Source organism: Brachyistius frenatus, unplaced genomic scaffold, assembly GCF_029030835.1.
Source record: "Brachyistius frenatus isolate BFR_SWC_R1_liver_20210118 unplaced genomic scaffold, ASM2903083v1 Contig_51, whole genome shotgun sequence".
NCBI lineage: Eukaryota > Metazoa > Chordata > Actinopteri > Embiotocidae > Brachyistius > Brachyistius frenatus.
Window position 1 is genome coordinate 1,337,047 of NW_027210650.1, and position 22,954 is coordinate 1,360,000.

Sequence of the window (22,954 nt, forward strand, 5' to 3'; positions counted from 1 at the left end):
TGTGTCAACCATGAGCTCTGATCATGACAAATTTCTACCGACTCGTCTTACTGCTTCTATTACTCATCGAGATTTGCCGCTACTCGCGTCCAGCCACGTTTGTTTTAGAGCCGAGCTCGGTGCCAAAAGTTTGTTTCTCATGTCAAGCTGCGGTGTCAAATGTTATGTTCCAGACCCGGCAGGGGGGCTTTCTGCACTAACAGTCCCGAGCTGGATTTAACTGCTCTTTAACGCCCGCCATCATCCCCTCCTTCACAGGTGATGTGACGGTTCACACACGGTATGCAGCGCTCACCTCACTTTTGGTGCCATTTGTCAACAGGCATTTCCTCTTTTAGGGTGTGTTTGTCTTTGGAAGTGTTGAACGTGACACCCGGCACCCTGCAGGGCGATCTGATGGCAGTTTATGACACCTTTTGACAGCACTTGATTCCATAATTGTACTCCACTGCCTTTGTGTCTGTATCTTTACTTAACTGAAAGAGAGAGAGACAGACCACATAACTTGTGGAAAAGAGCAACCACCATTATCTCTATTAGTTACAACTAAACTGGATTTACAATCCTGTTTCCCAAAACATTTGGGACGCTGTGTTAAATGTAAATAAAAACCGAATGCAGCGATGAACGGAGTTCACAGATAATGTTTTTCAGAAGTGTTTCTGAGCCCGTGCAGTGATTTCCGCAACAGAATTGTGTCTGTTTTTAATGCAGTGAGGCCATCCAGTATTGGTTTTGGCCTTTTACCTTGCGTACAGAGATTTCTCCAGTTTCTCTGAATCTTTGAATGATATTATGAACCGTAGATGATTAAATACAGATTCTTATTGAATAGAACGAATGTGGCTCATCATTAAAAAAAAAAAAAAAAAAAAAAACTTTTCATGTGCTTCAGTTTATTTGCTGATAATGGGTTTTCGCTGACTGGCTTTAGAAAGATGTCCTTGAGTGATGAGAGGTGGATGCGTCCCCATCAGCTCTTCTGCTGCTCTGTGAGTGTTCGGAGGATGTGATGCACATGTGTGAGCATGTGTTTGTGTGTGCATCTGTGCATCCATGTGAGTGCTAAGGAATCCCCTGGTAGCTGGTACCATGGTGTGGGATCAAGGCAGTGTGTGTGTGTGTGTGTGTGTGTGTGTGTGTGTGTGTGTGTGTGTGTGTGTGTGTGTGTGTGTGTGTGTGTGTGTGTGTGTGTGTGTGTGTAATGGATACCATGGTCTCCAGTATCGGGGCCTTCTATCCAGGACTGAATGACGGACTGGCTGGCTGTTTGGCGGGCTGGCTGGGGGGCGCCCGGCCTGTCTGTCCCCATGTCTACCCATCTGTCTCTGGGCTCGGCTCGGAGAGGTGTGGGCTGAAGGATGGGGAGCCGGGCAGATGTACGGCCATTAAGTGGTGACATGGGTGAGAGTCGTGGTTCTGAGAGCCTGTGGGAAGAGAGAGCCACAGATTACAGAGGGGTAGTAAACCTGGTGGACACCAACGTTGAAATATTTATGGATATTATATTTGTTGAAAACAAAGGTTGCAGTCAAATCATACAAATCCAGATAACACTCAGTTTTCGTCAGTAGTTCCAGGGAAAACTGTCAACAGTAAAAGGGTTGTGGATCATCCAGAGCAGCCGGGAAGTTGATTTTGGAAAGAGTTGAATTTTTTACTTTTATTTGCAGCACAAGCAGAATTCCACTCATCGTCACTGTGTTGGGTTTCAGAGGGAAATGCGAGAAGCAGATATCTAAAAACTACCGAACAACCACCAACTAACTGACAAGAGATTAAGGGAAAATATGGTGAAAGCCTCTCAAGTGATATCTCAAATATCCGATGAATATAAGGGCCACATTACGCAAAAAAAAAATATATATATAAGAGAAGGAGGGTTTCTTTTAAAAGATTTGCTCTCGAGAAGAAAGTCAAATTGACAAGAATAAAGTTGAAATTCTATATTTCTACAGTAAAATTATATTTGAAGATTGAAGTCTGATTTACGATTTTGATTTTTGTCTGTTCAGAAGGAGAAACAACACGAACTTCGAGGAACTGGCTGCGTTCGTGCGGACCGGAATAGCTGGAAATGGACAGATGTAAGGGTATCCATGGTTACACCTGCTCGCAATACAAAGAGGATACGCAAGACACGATTGGACAATTGATCGAGTTGTTCGATCCTGAAGGTGTGGAGCTCAGCCGGCCGCTGTGTGTCTGAGGTGCAGTTATTACAGCAACAGAGGTCCAAACATGCTTCCTCTAGTTCTCAACATTTTGACTTTACTCATAAAATTTAATTTAAACTTTTTCCTCCAAATTTATTGTCAAAATGCCTCCCCCAAAAAATTGTACCTCAACAACTAAAACTTCAGTACCACTGTGTGAAGTAAGTGTTATTTGGGGGAACTGACCCTTTAAACATCAAATTCATTCCCCAAAAACATGGACACAAACTTCCTCAACAACACAACTTTCAATTCTTCCTATTGTGCAGTTGTTTTTTTGTAAATATCTTTTCAGTATCTGTGATGTGTGTGTGTGTGTGTGTGTGATGTGTGTGTGTGATGTGTGTGTGAGGTGGCAGTGAGAAACAGCTGGGCTGAAGTCAGACTTGAGTGTGCTGAGCCGAAGATCATGTTTCAATTCAAGAGATGTAAATGGTGTGTGATGGTGTGATGTGTGTGTGGTTACGTGGATGTTTGCAGTGTGCATGTGCATGTATTTTGCAGCTTGGTTTTGTGTGTGTGTGTGTGTGTGTATTGTTCTGTGTCATGTATCTGGGAGGTTAAATGATCACGGCCTGTCTGTCTGAGGTCGGCCTCCCCGAGAGACCTGCTGCCGTTGGTTGGAAACGCTCTCTGTGACGCTCTTCCTCTGTCTGTCGTTCGCCGAGGCCGAGGTGGTGGTGGTGGTGGTGGTGGTGGGGGGGGGGAGCAGAACACAAACAGAGGTGCTGCCTTCGTGAGGCACAAATCCCCACTTCCTCTGAAACTTCCAGCGCCGCTTTTTTCCTGTCCAAATTCCATAGCCATTAAACTTTCCTGGCAGGAATTCAGAAAACAACTCAGAAGAGAGAAAGATGGAGGAGTGGAGGAGGGGGAGTGGGGGAGTGTGTGGGGAAGGGGTGTGGGGGGGGTAGCAGCACTCCCCCTCCTCCCCCCCCCTCCCACTCGCCTCTTGTCTCCTCTCCTCTGGATATCACAGATCTGCGCTCCTGCTGACTACCTTAAATAAAGACCTGACTTCATACTTGTTTTCGTTGCTGATCAGGTTTCCTCAAAAGTGTCTACTGGTTTTTACAAAGGGTCATGATGAGGTGCCGGGTGGGGGGGTTGCGGGGTGGGGAGGCGACTGCAGCCCCCCCTCCTCCTCCTCAGTCATGTCTGTTTCCATCCACTCACAGAGAGCTCGGATGATATAAACCACGGTCAGATTAGTCGAAGGTAAATATTCAACCCGAGGTTGTGATCTGTGTGGACTTTATTACCGCCGGCGCTCTCGGTTCACCAGCGGTAGTAACACAACACAAACAACATGGCTTCCCACTCAGCAGGGGGGCCGAGGAGGCGAGGAAGGGGGTGGCGCTACCGTGTTGGACGGCTTCGTGCTGTCTCGCTTTCGGCCGATTGTGTCAGAGGGACAATTACACAGAGCTTAAGTGACTTTATGGCCGTTCGCGGTGCCGCAGCTGGTGTTTAGGAAATAATAATAAAAAAAAATCTGACAGTTTTAGGTATTTTATGAACTTTGTCTGTTAGTCTTGCGTTTTTCAAAGCAGCGTGCCCCGAAAGTTCCTAACTGTGACGAAGACAAGAGCCTCGCTGTCGAGCTGAGAGCATGACCTGACTCTACCCAATGTTCTTTAAGGTTTCAAACCAAAGCGGCAACCAGCAGTGACGTCACCCGTCCGTTTGTGAACGGCCGTTTTAAAACCTCGAGTTCGGATTTTGGTCGTCGGCTTCTCGCTAGTTCGGAGTGGCTTGGAGCAGGAAGTGACCATATTTGGACGAGGTGGGGGGAGGAGCCAGCAGTGGATCTGACCGATATGATTGGAAACCTGACGATACTACGTCCTGCCAACTGATAGCTGCAACCGCATCGCACCACGGGCCTGTCAATCAAACAGACACCCCCCCAAAAGATGTAATTTTGATGCTTATTTTCTAATTAATGACGGATTATTTTCAGATGGACCTCCAGAAAATGAATAAGGAGTGACTTTAGCTAACAACACCGAAATAACTTGAGAAGTTGAATGGGAGTCTGTTCAGACGGAAGCTTTTTGGAGCCGACCTCTAGTGGCCCTCGGTGGTATTGCAGCCTAAGGCACATCTGCATCGGCCTCGTTTAAAGCTACGTCCACGTATACAGTCTGTGGTTTGAAACCATAGTGTTGATTTCTTTCTGAAAAAGCCTGGTGAAGATCAGGACACTGAAATTCTTGCTTTGGTTTGGAAATGATTGCATTTAAAGTAAAAAAAAAAAAGAAAAGAAAAAAGGAGCATATTAATTGTTGGGTCCATTGCATGATGCAAACACTGGACTCCCGCATGAAAGAAGAATATGCTCCTCACCCACCACCCCGAGCTTCACCCCCCTCCTTTCCTTCTTCTTACATCAGGACACTCTGGACTCCCTGCAATTTGCACTGAAGGTGAATCATGTGCTGTGAAATCATCAACTATGTATGTAATTCCTCGGACACCGCGCTGGTACGTCTGCACAAAGCAAGCTGAATTTTATAAACTCATTTATTTTGGTTCATAATAAGTCTGATTTTTTTCTTACCTGAGTTTAAGTCTGCAGGCTGAATGAGTCTAAAAACACCAGCTTCAGATATTGGAGTGAAAAACGTATATGTATTTTGTTTTGTCAGATGTTTGATTGACAAACAGCAGAGGATTTACTGTTTACCTGGTTAACATGTAGCATGAATAAGTTGCTTTCAAATCACCATTTAATCCTTTTTAAGTAGTTTTATATCACATTGAAAGATCACATCACAGCTTCTTTGTACAATTTTTGTTGTTTTTTTAATCTCAGGTACTTATATTGACATTATATACACGTTATATGATATATCATATTTAATAGCACATGTATTACTTACACATATATGCTGTGATTCATGTCTTATATTTGTTTATACATTTTATACTATATTGCATACTGTATATATATCCTATGAATATATATATATTTATACAATATATACTTTATTACTCATATATACTCATACAACAAATCCATGTATATTCAGTGTATATTGCTTGTGTGTGTGTTTATTTATGAGCCTTATATTTTTTACATTTCTTTTATTCTGTTATATTGCATTTGCATCCTTTTTTACTCACCTTTTTTCTGCTGCTGTGACGACTGAATTTTCCCGCAGTGGGATTAATAAAGTCTTATTATATCTTATCTCTTAAAATAAGAACAACTAATTCAGTTTGTTCATATTAAAAAGCATGGAGGACGGAGGACGACTAGCCTTTCAGACTAAAACCAGCACTTCATTAAAAAATAAAAAGCAATGACCCGTGTTGTTAGAAGCATGTTGCTCCAGCCACCTGTTAAATTACGAAATGCGATCCAGTTGTTCAGTTTTAAGGTTTATCAGATGCTTCTGTGGTTCATAAAACTATGAGAGCACCGATTGCAAGATTAGATGTGGAATTACGCCATTCGTATTGCAAAGTAATAGAAAAAATATGCGCTAGCTCACATTTGATTGGCAGCCTCTGCGTTTGCCAGAGGATGTTGCATTGCATTGCGGCAAGACCAGGTAGAGGTTTAATGCCAGAGCCGTCTGCGTGCAGTTCTTCACAGTTTGTTGTTCAAACACGGCTTCAGTATCCAGATAGCGTTTGAAATTTTTTTATGTGGACGGACGGCTTTTCAAAATTAGCCACTTCAGCATGGACTGAGTTTTAAAGGAAGGAAAAGGGGGGGGGCACTCGGAGCGCAGGAGGTGGGAAAAGGTCCCACTTTCCTATAAACCTTTAACCGACAACACATACATACTCCAAAACCAACCTCTGGAAGGCGCCTTTGGTGTCGAGCCTTGAACTTTCCCTCCGTCACCTTCCTCAGGCTTTATCTTTTTTAACTATCCCAAATCCCCAGAGGTTTAGTGGTCAAACCAGCTGCTCCGACTTGTAAAAGCCCGGAGAAGGATTGATGAAGAAAGGAACATGTGTGTGTGTGTGTTTATGTGCGAGTGTGTGACAGAGAGATGGACAGCGAGCAAGCGCTGAAGCAAGCGAGATAGCGAGGCCCTGAACTCGGGTCGACTAAATGAGAACAATCTGGACTCCCTGGGAGAGAAACCCAGAAAAGAAGGAGAGAAGGAGCGTTGGGTGAGGAGCAGGGGGGAGAGAAAGTGAGAGGACGGGGGAATTAAAGCTCTCGTCAAAGAGGAGAGGGATTGACAGCAGGAGGAGAAGAAAGTCTCAGACACCTGTGGCGGAAGCTGTTTGGTTAGAGACGTGTTGGAGGGGATGGGGGAGGAGGGGGTGGGGGGGGAGGGAGGAGGGAGGGATGGGAGAGGCTGAAGAGGCTCAGCGCTGGACCGGACCAGACCAGACCACGCTGGGCTACGCGCTGCTGTGAACAGCCGCACTGTAATAACTCAGGGACCGGGGGGGCTGAAAGGTGATAGCCTGGCAGGAATTGGTTTACGGCCAAGGCAGTCGACACTGCTCGACTTCCCCTTCAGACGGAGGCGAACTTAAATGTAATCGCTGTAAGGGTAGCTTTTCCTGCCTCTGAATGTTTGTGTGTGGAGACCTGCGGCGGGTCGAGCGATGGAAACCGAGATGATGGAGGAGGACAGAGTGATGAAGACCGAATACGAGGGTTATGAAAGCTGGTGATGATGATGAATAGCGCAGAGGTGGCATTTTTTTTTTCTCATTTTTTTTGGCCCGTCGGCTCCACCAGGTGTTTTGCAGAAAAAGGCGAGAGGGCGTTTCTTCGGCATCTGTGAGAGTTCCTGTCCTCTGTGGGACGGGATTAAGAAATAGGATCCAGGCCGCCGGTTTTTCACACCAGCTGGTGCCTGAGATTTCGAGCATGTATTTGGTTTATTTACCGCTGTTTCTGATGTGGTGTTAAATGGCCGTAACAATCGAGGCAGTCTGACAGTAGGAAGTGTTGAGACCTGAAGAGATTACGTTCAAGCCGTAACTACAAAATCTAAATACTTTTCCGAAGACTTCCTCGGATACATTTCTTATTTTACAGTTCTCACATCACCAACAGATTTTTTTTTTTTTTCAAAGTTCTGATTGTGTAGTGCTGGATTTCTTTAAAAAAAAAAAAAAAAAGGATCAGGAGCTGAAGTGCAGGCATGTCCGAAGAAGGAATTTATTCTTCTAGACCAGAATCTTTGGCTGCGTTCAGACAGACAAAAACACTGAAAAAACTGTTACTCAAACTTATTTCATTGTCTCATAATTACACACAAAACAAACTTTCACCTTTTAAAGATCATGAGACCATTAGATGTTTAAATTATCAATTAAACACTAGCAATGTAGTATTATCCCTTCTTAAAACTTTACTTTAAACCTGAATAATTAACACAAATACAGTATTTCCTTGTTGACCTGATCTGCGTCGCTGCACGTCCGACTGATCCCCACATGGGTGAAGCTGCGCGGTGTTTGGAGAGAGCGGTGAGTCAACGTTGACCCGTGTCCACAGATGGTCGGCAGTAATGGCTGGTGGTGCTGTCAGAGGGGAGGGGAGCTAACCCGGCCCAGAGTAAACAGTCAAACAAACACAGGGGTAACCCCACGGTTGTTTAGGTTGGGCCCAGATAGCCCGCTGATCGCCATAACAAGCTGTCAGTTCACGGAGACGAGGCTGCGAATCACCTTCTGTGGCTTTACTTGACCGATCTGGTTCTTTTAATGACCTCCATATATCTTCAAAACAACTCAATAAAATGAAGACTATGTTGTGGGCAGGATTGAATGCAAAACAACTGGATTGGAAAAACAGTAATCAATGTGTCAGTCAATATTAATCGAGTTTAAGTATGAGGGGAAAGAGAAAGGGGCCCAGGACGCTGCCTTGAGGAACTCCAAAATTTACATCTACAGTATGAAACTCATTGTTTATTATTTTCCACATTTTAAAACAGCACTGAAACTGTGAAAGAACCATAGACTGTATGTAAAAGTGTTCGTAGCTTCCAGGTCTAAAAAATAATGCCAATTTGGAAGTGCCTTAAGCTGCAATACCACTGAAGGCCAGTAGAGGTTGGCTGCAAAAATCTTCCAGCTCCATTCAACTTCTCATGAAATATTAAGTCTATAAATGTTTTCCACCAGTTATTTTGGTGTTGTTAGCTAAAGTCGCTCCTTCTTATTCGTTTGCTGGCGTTCCATCTAAATATAATCCCGTCATTAATTCGAAAATAAACCTCAAAAAGACGAGTTTTTGGGGGCATGTCTGTTTGATTGACAGGCCCGTGGTGCAGCGGAGTCAGATCCACCGCTTGCTCCGCCCCCCAGCTCGTCCAAATATGGTGACGGGTGGCAACGAGGCGCTCAGAACTAGTAAGATGGCGACGACCAAAATCCAAACTCGAGGCTTCATAACGGCCGTTCACAAACCACCGTTGGTTGCCGCTCGGAAAGAACCTATTGTTTAGATTGGTACTGTATATAAACACAGTTGTGATCATCTATCAACAGACAGAACGAGCAGAAGAAAACCGATTAGTGGGCGAACTTACACACAGGAGCTTGGTCACTTTTCAAGATGACAGCTCACCGTTTCGGGGGTTCAGAGGCAGCTCTTACTTCTGAAAGACAAAGACAGGAAATGTTCGGCATCAGTATTACGCTCATTATTCACAACTGTTAAAATAAAACGCTCAAAGTAGGGCATTCCCATTGCCGGGGCATGTTTGTGTGTGAATGGAAAAAGGTTTCTCCTCTGCACATTCCCACAGATCCCCTTACTGCCCCCCTCCTGGGACTGTCTGAAACCAGAGGGTGTGGAGGCTAACAGCAACACACAATGACCCTGGTTAGCTAACAATGAGCACCAACATATTGTTATGTTTTGGGCCCAGTGTCGGGTCCCCATTCTCCCCCTCCCTCCCCTCGCCTCCCCTCTTTCTCCTCCTCCACCACACCTCCAGTGATGGATTGCTTTCCTCACTCTCGGTTGCTTGGCGTGTGCTGCGGCCTCGCCGGACTCCAGCCGGCCGTTGGGAACTGCCCTGTTTTCCTTCTCCCTGACTCCAAACCACCGAACAGTCAGCAACTCGACTCATTATCCGAGCTACCCGACCTTCAGCCCTCCCTTTTTTTCTTTTCTTTTTTGAACCGTGTTGCTTTTTTTTTTTTTTTTTTTTTTTTTACTTGCAGATAAGCAGGATGGATTCTGCTCTCGCGCCTGAACCAACTTCCAGAGAAATTGACCGAGAGTCGATCCTTTTGTTTCCAGTTCAAGAAGTGAAGCGAGACGATAACTAGCTATTTGTTCCGCTTTCTAAATTTCAGCACACACATCGTACGCGTGCACCTGAACGCCACACAAACACACAGCCAAAATAATGTTCAGATTGAAACCCGCATAATCCCGTGGACATCTGCCAGGCTATCGAGATGCTTATTCTGCCAACTCGCTAACATGCCGGCCATCCAGACGGTCCGCTGCCCACGTAAGGGATGAAGTGTCGGTTCTCGCCCTCAGGGAAGGCGGAGGGTGTCACGGGAAGTCAGATTGCAATCCACCCGGGCGTGCAAGAGGTCTGCAGCTGGAGAACGGCTGCCCTGAGAGGCCTAATCCTCCGGGATTTAAGTGGGATTTTGTACACACAGGGTGGACACACACACACACACACACACACACACACACACACACACACACACACACACACACACACACACACACACACACACACACACACACACACACACACACACCCAGACATACAAGTGCAAACACTTAGGCCGTTATACAGACATGCTCACAAGTGAGACTGAAGGACCCTGGAAATACGATTTAAAGGGGAAATTTGGCATCATACAACCAGGATCGTATTTTTACACCGTGGATCTGATTTCCACCAGCAGTTGCATCAACGCTCAGCGAGTTATTTACCGACATCTAGGAACACATTAAAATGAAGTTTGATGGAGTAAACACTCATCACGGTTTACAGACGACTTCCTCGTTCGACTTTGACCGACTGTGAACGCCGTAGTCGTGCACACGCACCGTTCTCCTGTGCAGCGGGAGATAATTACTGATATTCTGGGTGAACTCCTTCAAACAAAGTGGTCTAAATGATCAGGCTGAACTCCTGGCGTGTTTAGAGCCAAACAGACTTCATAAACTTCTTCATCCATCCGATTCAAAGCCTAAAGTTTCAGGTTACGCCTTCATCCGGGTCCAAACAAGAACAATGGGTTGAAAATCACCTTATATACATTTTCAAGCACCAACCAAGGTCTCCTATTGGATAATTACATCATTCAGTAATCAAGCAATCATCTGTATCACCTGGTTTGCTACCTGCCTTTTTGTTGCACAATCCCACTGGTGGCACAAGTCACACATCCAATCACATTGTTTTTTTTTCCTGAACAGAGATGCAGGTTGTGTTATTGCTCGTGAATAACAAGGAGAGTTCGGACTATCCCTTTAAAATTTGTGCCTCTTTGGCCAAAAGGAAAAGAAAACACCTGAAAGAAAATCAGCAATTCATAGACCCCAAAATATGATACACCGACCGCAGTGTTATATGTTATATATGCTGCCATTAAAATTCCTAAAACCACACTAGTAGAAAAATAAAACCCAATTTGTAATAAAACTGGAATTTTCCTTTTACCAAGCGAGTATTCATGGGTATTCGTGGGTATTTTTGTGAATATTTGCGTGCACGTGTACGGTACAAGCACGGGATGATATTCAGGGAGTTTTATCTGCACCATCACGATCATATTTCTTTTATTTTTTTTGCACTCCTGTATGCGTGCGTGCATCTCTGCGACCGGGAGCCAAGGAGGGGCGGATGAAGTGTGGGTGGGTGCGAATGATTCTGACATCATCACCGCCCGCCGTCTCGTCCTCTTCCACTGCCCCGATACTGACAGGTCCTCTATTGTTCCAGCGTTGCGTGGGCTCCCAAGGTTCCCATGTGTTAGAAATCATCCACCCACGTGCTGCAGCAGACAGGGGCCCAAAGACTGTGAAACCGTATACTGAGAGTCTGTGGGCCGCAGGACGGGCCCTGATGAAAGACAGTGTGACTGCAGAGAGAATAACAAACGCCAGGCTCCTAGACACCGTACACTCCACACACACATACCTGCAGACACACACACACACACACACACACACACACACACACACACACACACACACACACACACACACACACACACACACACACACACACACACACACACACACACACACAGATATCCATACGCACAAACACATACACACTTTTGTCACGCAAGAGGCTCATACAGCCCAGACTGAAGGGGGCCAATGGGAGCCGGAGTGAGAGGGGGGCAGAGGGGGTGAGTGGAGAGATGGGCAGCAGCAGAGATGGATGGTTTGGTGGTGGACGGGATGGATGAGGAGGTTTAACAAATCCTGGTTCACGACGGTCCGAGCTGAATTCTGGTTCTGCTCAGAGCCGGTTTTGGCCGGCGGCCAGGCGGAGTGTGCTGGCACAGGTGAACACAGTCACACTCTTGGCTCGCGGTGCCTCCACAGATCATTAGAGCACAGAGAAGACAGAAAAGGGGGGACGAAGGGGGAGGTCTGTATATCTTCAAGCGGAGCCGCGCTCATTGGCCGGCTGCGTTTACATTTATTGATGTCATCTGCAGCCCCCGTATGAAGAAAGAAAAAAAAAAAAAACTGTTTGCAAATATTAGCAGAGATCCTGCAGATGTTTGGGGGAAAATTTTACACAATTTGAAAATTTATGTGGGATAAACATGTGGTGACTGATGCTAACAGATGTTTCCTGAAACTTTAGACCAGGTTTAGCTTCAGCATTTCTTTCTCTTTTTTTTTTTTTTTTTTTACATTTCACAGCACTGTTATTTATCCAGAAACAAGCCTTCCACCTCGAAACGACACTAAACACAAACTGGGACCGTCTGGTGGTGGTGCCAACGCCACCGCGCCCTCGCGGGCTGCGTGACCTCATCTGAGCTCCCCGTCGTCGAAATTCGTGGTCATCTCTTTTTTTTTTTTTTTTTTACGACAACACCTGTAGTTGAAAACCTCCTCTGTCGTGCGTCTGAGACTTTGTGTGGAAACCCAACTCCCTGGAATTTACAGGAGGCAGTAAAACGTGCAGCTGATACTCAATAACGGCGCAATTTATTGATCAGCCAGTGAGCGTTAAAAATTTCTAACTTTTCATGACGAACCCAGAAGGCTCTCTGGAAGTAAAGTCCTGCTTCTGACGTAATGAAGATCGAATTTAACTTAAAATAAGTACGCAGGTCCTTCAGTTTCTTATTGATCATCTGTATTGCATGTGTGTTTAGTATATATTGTAAAACTAGAGCAGATATATTAAAACCTTTTCACATTATTTCAGATAAATAGTAAAAAAGTTTCCAATATTAAACAAATCCAAATGTTTAGTCCACACTTCACATGTTGTTGTTGTTGTTGTTGAAAAAGCAGTCACAAACTCAAATTCAAGTTTATATGATATTAGCTTTGGTTCATCTAATCATTTCCGATAGTTAAGATGGTCAAGATGGCGCTCAAGAGTTTTGTGGCTTCTGGTTCCTGTGTTTAATTTCTTTAATGTTCGGTGAAGTGACGGTTGAGCAACGGACCGTTTTTGGTTCTACCGTTACTTTTCTCACTCTTTGTAACGGAGACGATGACGATCAAGCGACTTGAATGAAACACTTATTCACAGGAAGTCACAGCTTCGCCCTGCTGCATGCACGTTACTACGATCTCGGAACGTTTCGATTTGCATCTCGTACTTCCTTTTATTCTTGGCTCTGTTTTTCGTCTCCACCAAGTCTTAACAGAGATATTTGGACTTCTTGTGGTCGTCATCCTCAGATGTGAGACCAGACTCCAGAAACCAGGTTCCCGCTGGATCCTCACAGTTGTCGTACAGTTTTGGGCTGTCTGGCAGCCGTGACACCTTTATGATCTGATCCCAGTGCACTCTGGGAGCTCTCGCGTTGATGGACGATTCCTCTGCTGCAGCGAGCCTCGTGTCCCGGCCGTTCGGACAGCGGACCTGCGAGGTCGGAGGATGAATGGCGACCTCGTGGTCACGATGGCTGAATGAGGTCCTGTGTGCGATGGAGACGTCGGAGGTTTCGAGATGCGAGATTGGTTTACAGTGAAGACAACGTCGACTGTTCCGCAGAGAGAGCGAGAAGCTGTTGATGTGTGTGATTGACGTGTTTTTCTATGGACCTCCGTCCTTTTATGGGCTGGTGTGCGTTTTATGATGTTTTCCTGTTTTTCCAGTGAGTTTTCCTGACATGGAGACTCAGGTGAGGACAAAACTGTGACACCAGTAAGATACATTGGAAATGAGGTTTATGATGCTTCTACGTCCCAAGAAGCTGATTTGAAATGTTAACCTTCCTTTTATTTTGTCTTTGAACATTTACAAAAAGTCATAAAAGTTGGCATAAAAAGTGGCATTTGAAGTGGTTTCTTTAATTAAAACATATTGCTCATGTTTCATTCAGTTAACTACACTCAGGGGAAATTTGTCCACCAGAAGACCAGATGTGTAATTCAGCCACCTGAAAAATAAGTTTGCAACGTCACCCGTTGGTTTGTGAACGGCCGTTGTGAAGCCTCGAGTTCGGATTTTGGCCGTCGCCATCTTGCTGGTTCGGAGCGGTTTGGAGAAGGAAGTGACCGTATTTGGACGAGCTGGTGACGAGCGAGCGGTGGATCTGACTCCATCTGGATGGAGACCCGCGGACACCATGCCCCGCCAACCGATAGCGGAAACCTGACAGCACCACAGACCTGTCAATCAAACACACAAAAACATATTGTTTTTGCATCTCCTTTTCTAATGAATAACGGGATTATTTTCAGATGGATCGCCAGAAAACTAATAAGAAGGAGCAACTTTAGCTAAAAACACCATAACAACTTGTGGAAAAAAATTCATTGATTTCGTATTTCATTCGTGAAGTTTAATAGGAGTCTACGGAGCCGGAGGTCTTTTGGAGCCGACCTCTAGTGGCACTCGGTGGTATTACATCTTAAGGCACTTCCTCATCGGCCTCATTTTACAGACCCGGAAGCTACCAACACTTTTATAAACAGTCTGTGGTCTGAACACATTTACAGACAACAACTGAAAACTTTAGTTTGGGTCTAATGAAGGCGAACTTTCCCTAAACGTATAAGATATCTCAACCACAGGAAGTGAGATCAGTAAACGCAAAGTTTGGTGTGATGGATTTGTTCGGAAGACGCTTTTGATAACAAATTAATAAGGCATTAGGGCTTGAAGGAGATTTTTAAAAAGGCTTGAATCTGTCCTACAGTGTCAGAAACGTTCATCTGAAATTTGTCTTGTTTTGTTTTCACTGGTTTTGCAGATGTCTCGGCGCTAAACAGCGAAGCCTCGTTCTCCAACCGTCACGCTGGGTGTCCTTACTGCGTGAACAAGGCCTTCTATGTTCACTTTGCTCAGCAAACACTGTGATTGAGTGCTCCTCTGTGTGATGATTTTCAGAGTTAAACTGCTTCTGGACTTCCTGGTTGCACACCGGGCAGGACGCAGCGGGTCAACAAGTACCAAGCAGAAGAGTCCCATGGCCTGAGGCTCCGGTATCCACTCTGTCCAAGACGCAACATCCAAAGGAGCCATCGCAGGAAGTCTCAGATAATTTAATGTTGTGCAGCTCCTCAACTTTGGCCCGTCTTGACTGATTGTGCAATGGAAATGGAAGATTTATAACTCCTGCAGGAGTCGCTAATCACCGGAGACAAGAGGCTATTTTTTTGGAGGGGGGGGGCAGGCGGGAAAGGAGGGGGGTTAAGGGCGGTGGGGGTCCACCATCAGTGTCCACCGTCGACTAATGTCCAACCAGCATCTTTTACCCAAAGGTACAAACGCACGCTGCTTGGATGCTTCATTCAACACGACAGCCGTCTCGGGAGGAAGTGCGGAAGACTTTGCGTTTCCTCCTCACTTTTTCTTACCGTTTCTTGTCCAACACGTGTCAAGATGCCGAGAGGACGACACGCACACACACACACACACACACACACACACACACACACACACACACACACACACACACACACACACACACACACACACACACACACACACACACACACACACACACACACACACACACACACACACACAAAACGGAGAGGCTGGAGAAAACGGAGGAATAGATTTGCAGGTGGCCAAAAACTAACAATGAGGATGAAAAGAAAGAGAGGAAACGTAAAAGTGGATGAGGGATCGCAGAGATCAGCAGAAAGAGGCCAGGAAAGAAAAAGGAGAACAGCCTTGTTACACGGAGCTTCTCCTGGGTCCGTTTTCTTTTGACAAAACCCAGCGTACTGCGGTCTTTTGCGGGCCGGCGCAAGGTGAGGCGGACATGTCTGGCACGGAGTCTTTACTGTCAGATTTAAAAGATGAGAATTAACAAGAGGCAGAAAAACAGCTGACTCGTTTCGGTTGAGCGTTCCCAAGGTCACGTCGGATACGTCTGTCAGGCGGCGTGTCCAAAATAAAACCAAAAATATTCCCTTACTAAGTTACGTTCACACACAAACCGTCTCGGTCCTCCTTCAGACACGCCGCCCTGCAATATCATTCCATTATGATGTTATCTTGACTCTCACCGCCTCACGTTTTCCCAGCAGCGTTCGTCTCCTATCAGCCTGTCAGATTCAGCAGAAGGACCCTTTGATGCGAGCTGCCGTCTCAGGACACAATAACAGCGTGCAGATGGAGCGGAGCGCAGGACCCGGTAGGAGGAGGACATGCTTTAATTTCTAAGGCCACCTCTTGTAGATCTGACCTTCACACTTCCAGCGATCCATCAAGATCTTTCCCCTCCAAGAGGCCGAATCGCAGTGCCGGGTTTTTCAAAATAAAACGTTTTCCTGCACGGAGCACAACTTCAGACAATCAAGTGGAGCTCATGACATCAGTTGAAAGTTGCTTTTTCTACTTAATTTTCCTTTCTTACAATGTTGAAACCAAAAGAATTTAACTTTTAAAGTTTGGAGTCATGATAAAAGTAAGTTCTGTCGTCCAATATTTAGTTTTAATAACCTATTTGTCTGGTTAAAAAAAAAAAGAAGTTTGAGATGCACCAAAAAAAAAAAAAAAAAGACTTCTATATTTCCACAATAGTTGAGTAAACTTATAAAAGTAAATTACAATTTCAAACCACGATTATAAGTTCTGAAATGGTTCTGTGTTTGATATCTAACCAAACTTTTGTTTTGGTAATCAATACATTTTAGAGAGATTAGATTTAGAGTTTTTTTTTTACAAGAAAACAAACAAAAACAGTTGGAGAAAGTAAATTTCAGTAGCTGTAATGTAACTTATAATTTTGTCTCCTCTGTGTCATAATGATCAAATCAGCCCATTTACTGATATAAAACCACACAAAAATAGAGTCGATGTTTGTTGTAACCAAATGACAAAAATACAAATTTTCAAGTCATGCTTTTGCTAAAGATGCATTTTCATGATGTACAATTAATTATGGTTTAATCCAGTATCTACACTTTTCAACATGTCCTCCAACTAATATGAGCACATAGGTCGTCTCTTCTCACCGCACCCGTCTCTCCATCGTTGGACGCGCTTCGTACTGCGGGTGGATAAAACGTTCCTTCGGACACTGTGAGGTTCAAACAGACTCCGCAAAGAGTGAAAGACCTGAAACACATGTACACAGTGCATAAAGTTTAACACATAATATTGGCAGCTAAAGTTCATTAAACACGATGAAAACACTGTAATATTCTCTGAACACGTGCGCTGGCGTTCACCACGAAGCAATCTTACCGTCTTGCGTCTTTCTGCTTTCAGCCGCTACTGAAGCGTTAGCCAAATACGGAAAACCAAGAACAGCATGTCAACAGTCGTGTTTCTTAAATTAGCGCCCGCAGTTTGGTTCAGGCACAAAAAAACCTCAGAGTCCGGCTGCGAGAAAGAAAATTGCTCGGGTTATAAAGGGATGACTCGGACTGCGTTGGGTGTTAAAATTAGTTCGTCCCGAAAGTTTTGCGACCATTATTGTCATGGCAACAGTAAATGTGGTTTAAAAAAAAAAATTGTGTTGACGAATAGTGTCCTGCAACCAAGTCTATTGTCTTCTTGAAACTTCCACCCAACCTCCTATTAAGGAAAAACACGTTGTGCAGACGTCATCTGTACCAGATCGTTATTTCTACGACCACTAGAGGTCGCTCAACTTCAAAGCTTCACCGTGTGTCGCAAAAAAAGCTGCTGGCCTGAAAGACCTGTCTCGGCTTTATTTCTTTGGAGGACGGCTTCATATTTTCTGAAGGCATTGAGGTGCGTGCCCCACTTTTCGTCAATACCGTTTAATCCAGCTGAATGAGTCACAACTGGAAATGTTCTGAAATGGAAACGGTGCCGTGCAGCTGCTCGTGCAACCGCAGGCTGGATTCGTCCACACAAATACGACATTTTTAGCTCTTTGTGCCGGTGACGTGCTCTAATTTAAGAAGGCGGATCGCTTCAAAAAAAAAAAAATCAAGCATTTGGCTGCAATTCTCTGGTAAATCTTTGCTTTTAGTGGCAATACCTTCCATACGGTGAAAAGCCTTGTTTTAAAGGATATTCCTGTTGAGGGCTGCAGTTTGAAGTCAGCGACTGCCTCGAAACTCTGACGAATGTTTTCTTATTGGTCTTTGCCCACAGAGAAGGACGTATTTCAAAGAAGAGGGAGTTATTTCAAGAATGTTTCCCTGCAGCCTGAATCTGCTTTTATAATCACCGCTGAGGAGATATTGCCGGGACGGCGTCCATTATTATTTCTGGTGGCTGCCGCAGCCTTTCGATCTGGGCGTGACGGCCAACTGGACGGAGCGGCGATGACAAAGTCAGTTTTTTTTTTTTTAATATAAACAAAAGTAGAACAAGGTGTACGAGACTTCTGGCAAAAGGTAGGAAAATAATGTTCAACACAGTACTTTCCGACTGATAAGTGAAAAGGAAAACCCACATTTTTTGCCCGACTCGGGTGTTTTGGCAACGTTGAACGTCCCCACAATCACAACACCGCCAAATCAAATCTAATCCATAAATTTGGCCACCCGAGGTGCTTTTAAAAAGAACCTCTATGGTGCAAGAACAACATTCCAGTTTCATTAGTTTACACTGCTGATATTAATACTATCATTACAATTGGACATGGTTTATTTTTACTACTATTACCGCTAATACAATAATAGGCCCTAATAGAGGCTGAGTGGGGAGTGGTGGGGGGCACAGGATCGACTTGGAGTCACTCCACCCACCGGCAGCTGCAGCGGGGGCCCGGAGGGGTCAGACGTACAGTAACACTTGACCTCCACTACGTGTGTGTGTGTGTGTGTGTGTGTGTGTGTGTGTGTGTGTGTGTGTGTGTGTGTGTGTGTGTGTGTGTGTGTGTGTGTGTGTCCGCCAGCAGCTCCCGGTCCCTGCAGACCAGCACAGAAAGGGCAGTAACCTCTGAAGGCTTTGTTTGGTTGGCCGGACTCTGAGCATAGGCCCACCATTGTAAGTCGGTGGGGGCGGTGGTGGGTGGTGGGGGGTACTCCTATACTCTGCTCAGGCTCTTGTTTTCTTTGGGAAGCAGGAAATTGGATGACTGGCTACCTGCTACAACAACATCCTGTACTTGAGAAGCCGTCTTTTCACCCATACCCACCTATTATTTCCCTTTTCCATCATACACAAGTGGTCAGCCAGCAAGCTTTTTCTTTTTTTCTCTGGTCCTGGGAGAGGGGAGGGGGGGAGAGAGGGGGGAGGGCGGCGTGGGTTTGTCTCGGTTCCACTCAGGTTGAGATCAAATTGGCCCCATCCAGATGCTTCCGTCGAAAACACAGCGCGAGGGGCCAAATGCTTCGGGCTTTGGGAGCCCCGACTCCACCTCGCCAGGTCGACGGCTCTTCGCGAGGCGAGCTTAAAAAAAACCCCCAAAAAAACCCAACTCACGTCTACTCCGTCTGGTTCTGTCAGCGCTCCTCACGTCACCTTCGGACCAATCAAGAGCGATCGCCAGGAAAACATCCTGAAGGATTACGGCGCTGCAGACGGGATTCTGTGTGGGCGTTGATGAGAGCTGATTCTGATCTGACCTCGGTGGGGGGAGAAGGGGGGGGGGGAGGAGGGAGAGAGGGGAGGGGATATCCGACCTCCATGCGAGATGTTAATGGAGATAATCACGAGACGGGATTTTGTACGCGGCGGGGGCTCTCGAAGGGCCCCGAGATTAGGAGCCCATAATCCCTCTGGTGACGGTGTTCTTGCAGAAATCCTCCCGACAGGAAGTTTTCTCTGAACTCGTTCTCGCCGAGCGGAAACGAGCGACGCGACCGGTCCTGCCGGTGTCACGATTAGTCGGAGCAGAAAGCGTTTGTTTGGAGCAGCTGACGGAGCGCGTAAACACGACACCCGCACGATGAACGCGTGTCGGCACATCCGGCAGGAAACTCGTTGCACCTGCTGATATCTGCCTGTGGAGCTGCCGTGTTTCCCACCACGTTCACCAGCTGGTTTCCGTCAGCTGATCAACGCGCGTGTGTTTGTGACGGCGGTCTAAGAATAGCGTTGTTTTCTTACAAAACCTAACTAGTTCGTTTTGCGCGCCAAAACTAAAAAGTTCCTTTTTTCCGCATCTCTTGAGACGCTAACGAGCTTTAAAAAAAAAAAAAAAAGTGGAGTATTTGTCGTCCATGTAAGGAGAGCAGGTTGATTTCTCTGGATCTGGTACAGGTTGATGATGTCACCATTTTTTAATTTTTTTTTAATCACACTTTACAGATGCTCTTATTAGTTAGTTGTTTTCCAAATTGGAGAAAACAACCATCAATGATCACAAACTCCAAGACCTGTTTTGAGTCCCTTGAAATAAGATAATAATAATAATAATAAAAATCTGATATACTGCATATCTCTGGAATCTGGCTTCATTACTTTTATTTAATTATGTTACCTGCCAACATCAAGCAACAAACTCCTCAGTAATTGTTTTGTTTTTAGAAATTTCATTCCCATAATGTCTCACCTAAATGTTCACGTGTGATAAAACCATCAGCCAATAACACGCACGCACTTCACCTGCCGTCCGGTCGTAACTCGACCGCTGCAGGTGAAAGAAATTATCGAGATACGTTCCCACATTTTGCACACGATGATTTATTCTATTTGCAGAAACAGTCAACATCTGTGTTTAATCAATAACATTCAAGTAGTATAAAAAAAATAATAAAAAAAAGGAAGAGTAAAAAAAAAAAAAAATGTTTGACAGAAAACAAATATATATATATTCGAGAAAAAAAAGAAACAGATGAAAATGAAAAACAACCAACAACAAACATGTGACTCGGAGGCACTTACGGCTTGGCAACACTTGTGCAGGCTGAGTTCTCCCAGGTGGTTGAAGTCAAGCGTCAAAGTCCATGATTACAATACTGGAACCAAATCACATCGCCGATGTGTCATCACTCGCATGGACTTTGTCGCTCGTCTACAACGACCACGAGAATCATCTTTAATATTCAAACACAGAGCGGACCTCTCTCGGGCGGAGTATTTATCAAAATGCAGCTCACTGTGGACATGAATCAACTATTTACAGCAGAAAGGATGCTCAGCGTTTTCTTCCTGGGAATTCAAAAGAAATAAAGAAGAAGGAAAAAAAAAAAAAAAAAAAAGAGGCTCTGGAATTATTTGGTTCCCGTTGCCAACTTTCCACAAAAATAATAAGCGAAAGGTTGTGTCCAGTTGATCCCTGACCTCTTCTGCTGTCCGAGGCCGGCTGTAAAAAACCCCAACGTGTTTTCTTTTTTTTTTTTTCAAACAGCGCTGGTTTTATTCAGAGCTGGGCGAGGCGGCTGAGTCTATGTCGTCGTTTTCCAGGTCGTTGGGCGAAGCCGACTGTCCTCCCTTCACCCTCTTCCACTTCATCCGCCTGTTCTGAAACCAAACTTTGACCTGCAGGGAAGAAACACAGGAAACGTTAGATTAGCATTTATGATTTTCATAAAGAGAGCAGATTTATGAAATGTTATCCGCATTGACGAATGTGAACAAATAAGCGAGGCGGCAGTAAATTTAAGATCAATGTAGTTGATCAAAGGATTCAGGAACTGATTGAAAAGGTATTTATTAATTGTTAATTATTATATCCGTTGATCATAAATTGAGTTTTTAAGCGAGAATGCCACATCGTCACTGGTTCCAGCCGCTCGCATGTCAAGCTTTGCTCATTTTCTGATAATAAACCGACAATCTTTTGTTTTGGGGGAAGCCGGTTGGACAGAAAACAATTAGAGAATATGACCATTATTTAAGAAATTAACCTTCCAATGAATCAATAAACAAAATAAATCTAGTCCTACCAGTGCAGGACAAGTGATACTACAAGTACATATTCTGTGTTTGATACCTCTGTGCAGAATGTTTCACCATATTTGAACTCGTAACAGGATCTCTGTGGTTTTTCTCTTCATTTTGCAATTTTTAGCAAAATTTACAACACGGTCAGCAAAAGAAAAACAAAAAATGGACAAATAATCCCCCACAAATCTCCCGGTACAGTATATAAATTCTGCAATTGGCCCTCCGCAAGGAGCATGAATCGTCGGTACGAAGCGCTCAGTTTGGGCTCAAAAAAATACAAAAAAAATCCCTCCGAACGCGGGCGGAGAGTATCGGATGGACGGCCGGGTCAGAAGGGGTCGACTGTTCAGGAAGTCAGCCTACACAGGATGTGAGTTTACTGCGCTCGCAGTGAGGACGGTGCTCATCTGTATCATGGCGCTGCTCTGAAAATGAGAATGAGCTCATGTTTTAAGTGTCCGGCCAAAAATAGCAGAAAAAAAACACACACACATGCTTTCTGAGACTCCAGAAAATTACAGAGAAAAAAAACAACAACAACGGTGAACGTTTGTTTGAGAAGGTGGTATCCTGAAGACAGAAATATTTAATATGTAGTTTCATTTTCGTCAGTTCCCTAAAAACGTCTGGTTCGCTGAAGGTTTTAAGCTAAAAGACCATTTTTAGCGGCGGATTAATTCACGGCCGAGATTGTGTGTGTTGGACGAAGGCCAAATAAACTTCAGTGAAGGAACAGTTGTGGCTCTGAGGTATTTTTTGCTTCGCTTCAAACTAGGGTTTAGAAACGCAGGTTATTAGAAGGATGATTTATCCTCATTAAAAAGAACCTGTTTTATCCTCGTGCCGACGTCCACCATGTAAAAAGACACGGGGTCGTTTTTTTTTTTTTTTTTTTTTTTTTTTTTTTTTGCACAAAACTTAAGTCTCGACTATATATCTCTGCGGTCGTCCGACCTGCTCGTGGTTTGGAGGTAAGTTTGGTGTGACCTCTGCACGTCATCCCGCCGAGCGTCCTCCCCGTCTCCGAGATGCACCGCTTCATCGTGACTGATTGAAAGAACGGCAAATCGCCAAAGCGTGTAGGATGAGTCGGAAAAGTCTGCGGAGCTGCAGTGGGAGCTCCGTCTGAAGATGGAACTTGGCTGAGTGCGTCTAGTCCGTGTGTGTGTGTGTGTGTGTGTGTGTGTGTGTGTGTGTGTGTGTGTGTGTTTCAGGGGTCTGGGAAATAGATTTAGGCAGCAGACAGGCAGTATGTGTGGTCACTGTGGCACCGTGGCCTCATTAGGAGGAGCCGGGACACCGGGGGCCTGACAGGCAGACCGGGGCTTCATCCAGCAGCATCGA

General features: G+C 45.0%; 1 protein-coding gene across 1 annotated transcript in view; it reads right to left on the reverse strand.

Moving 5' to 3' along the window:
• Positions 1-20,386: 20,386 nt before the first annotated feature.
• Positions 20,387-22,954, reverse strand: part of meox1 (mesenchyme homeobox 1) — an 8,920-nt gene continuing 6,352 nt past the window's right edge. The window contains exon 3 of the mRNA XM_069704607.1: positions 20,387-21,202. Within this exon, the coding sequence (XP_069560708.1) occupies positions 21,080-21,202 (123 nt within the window). The 3' untranslated portion in view covers positions 20,387-21,079. The remainder of the gene's footprint in view (positions 21,203-22,954) is intronic.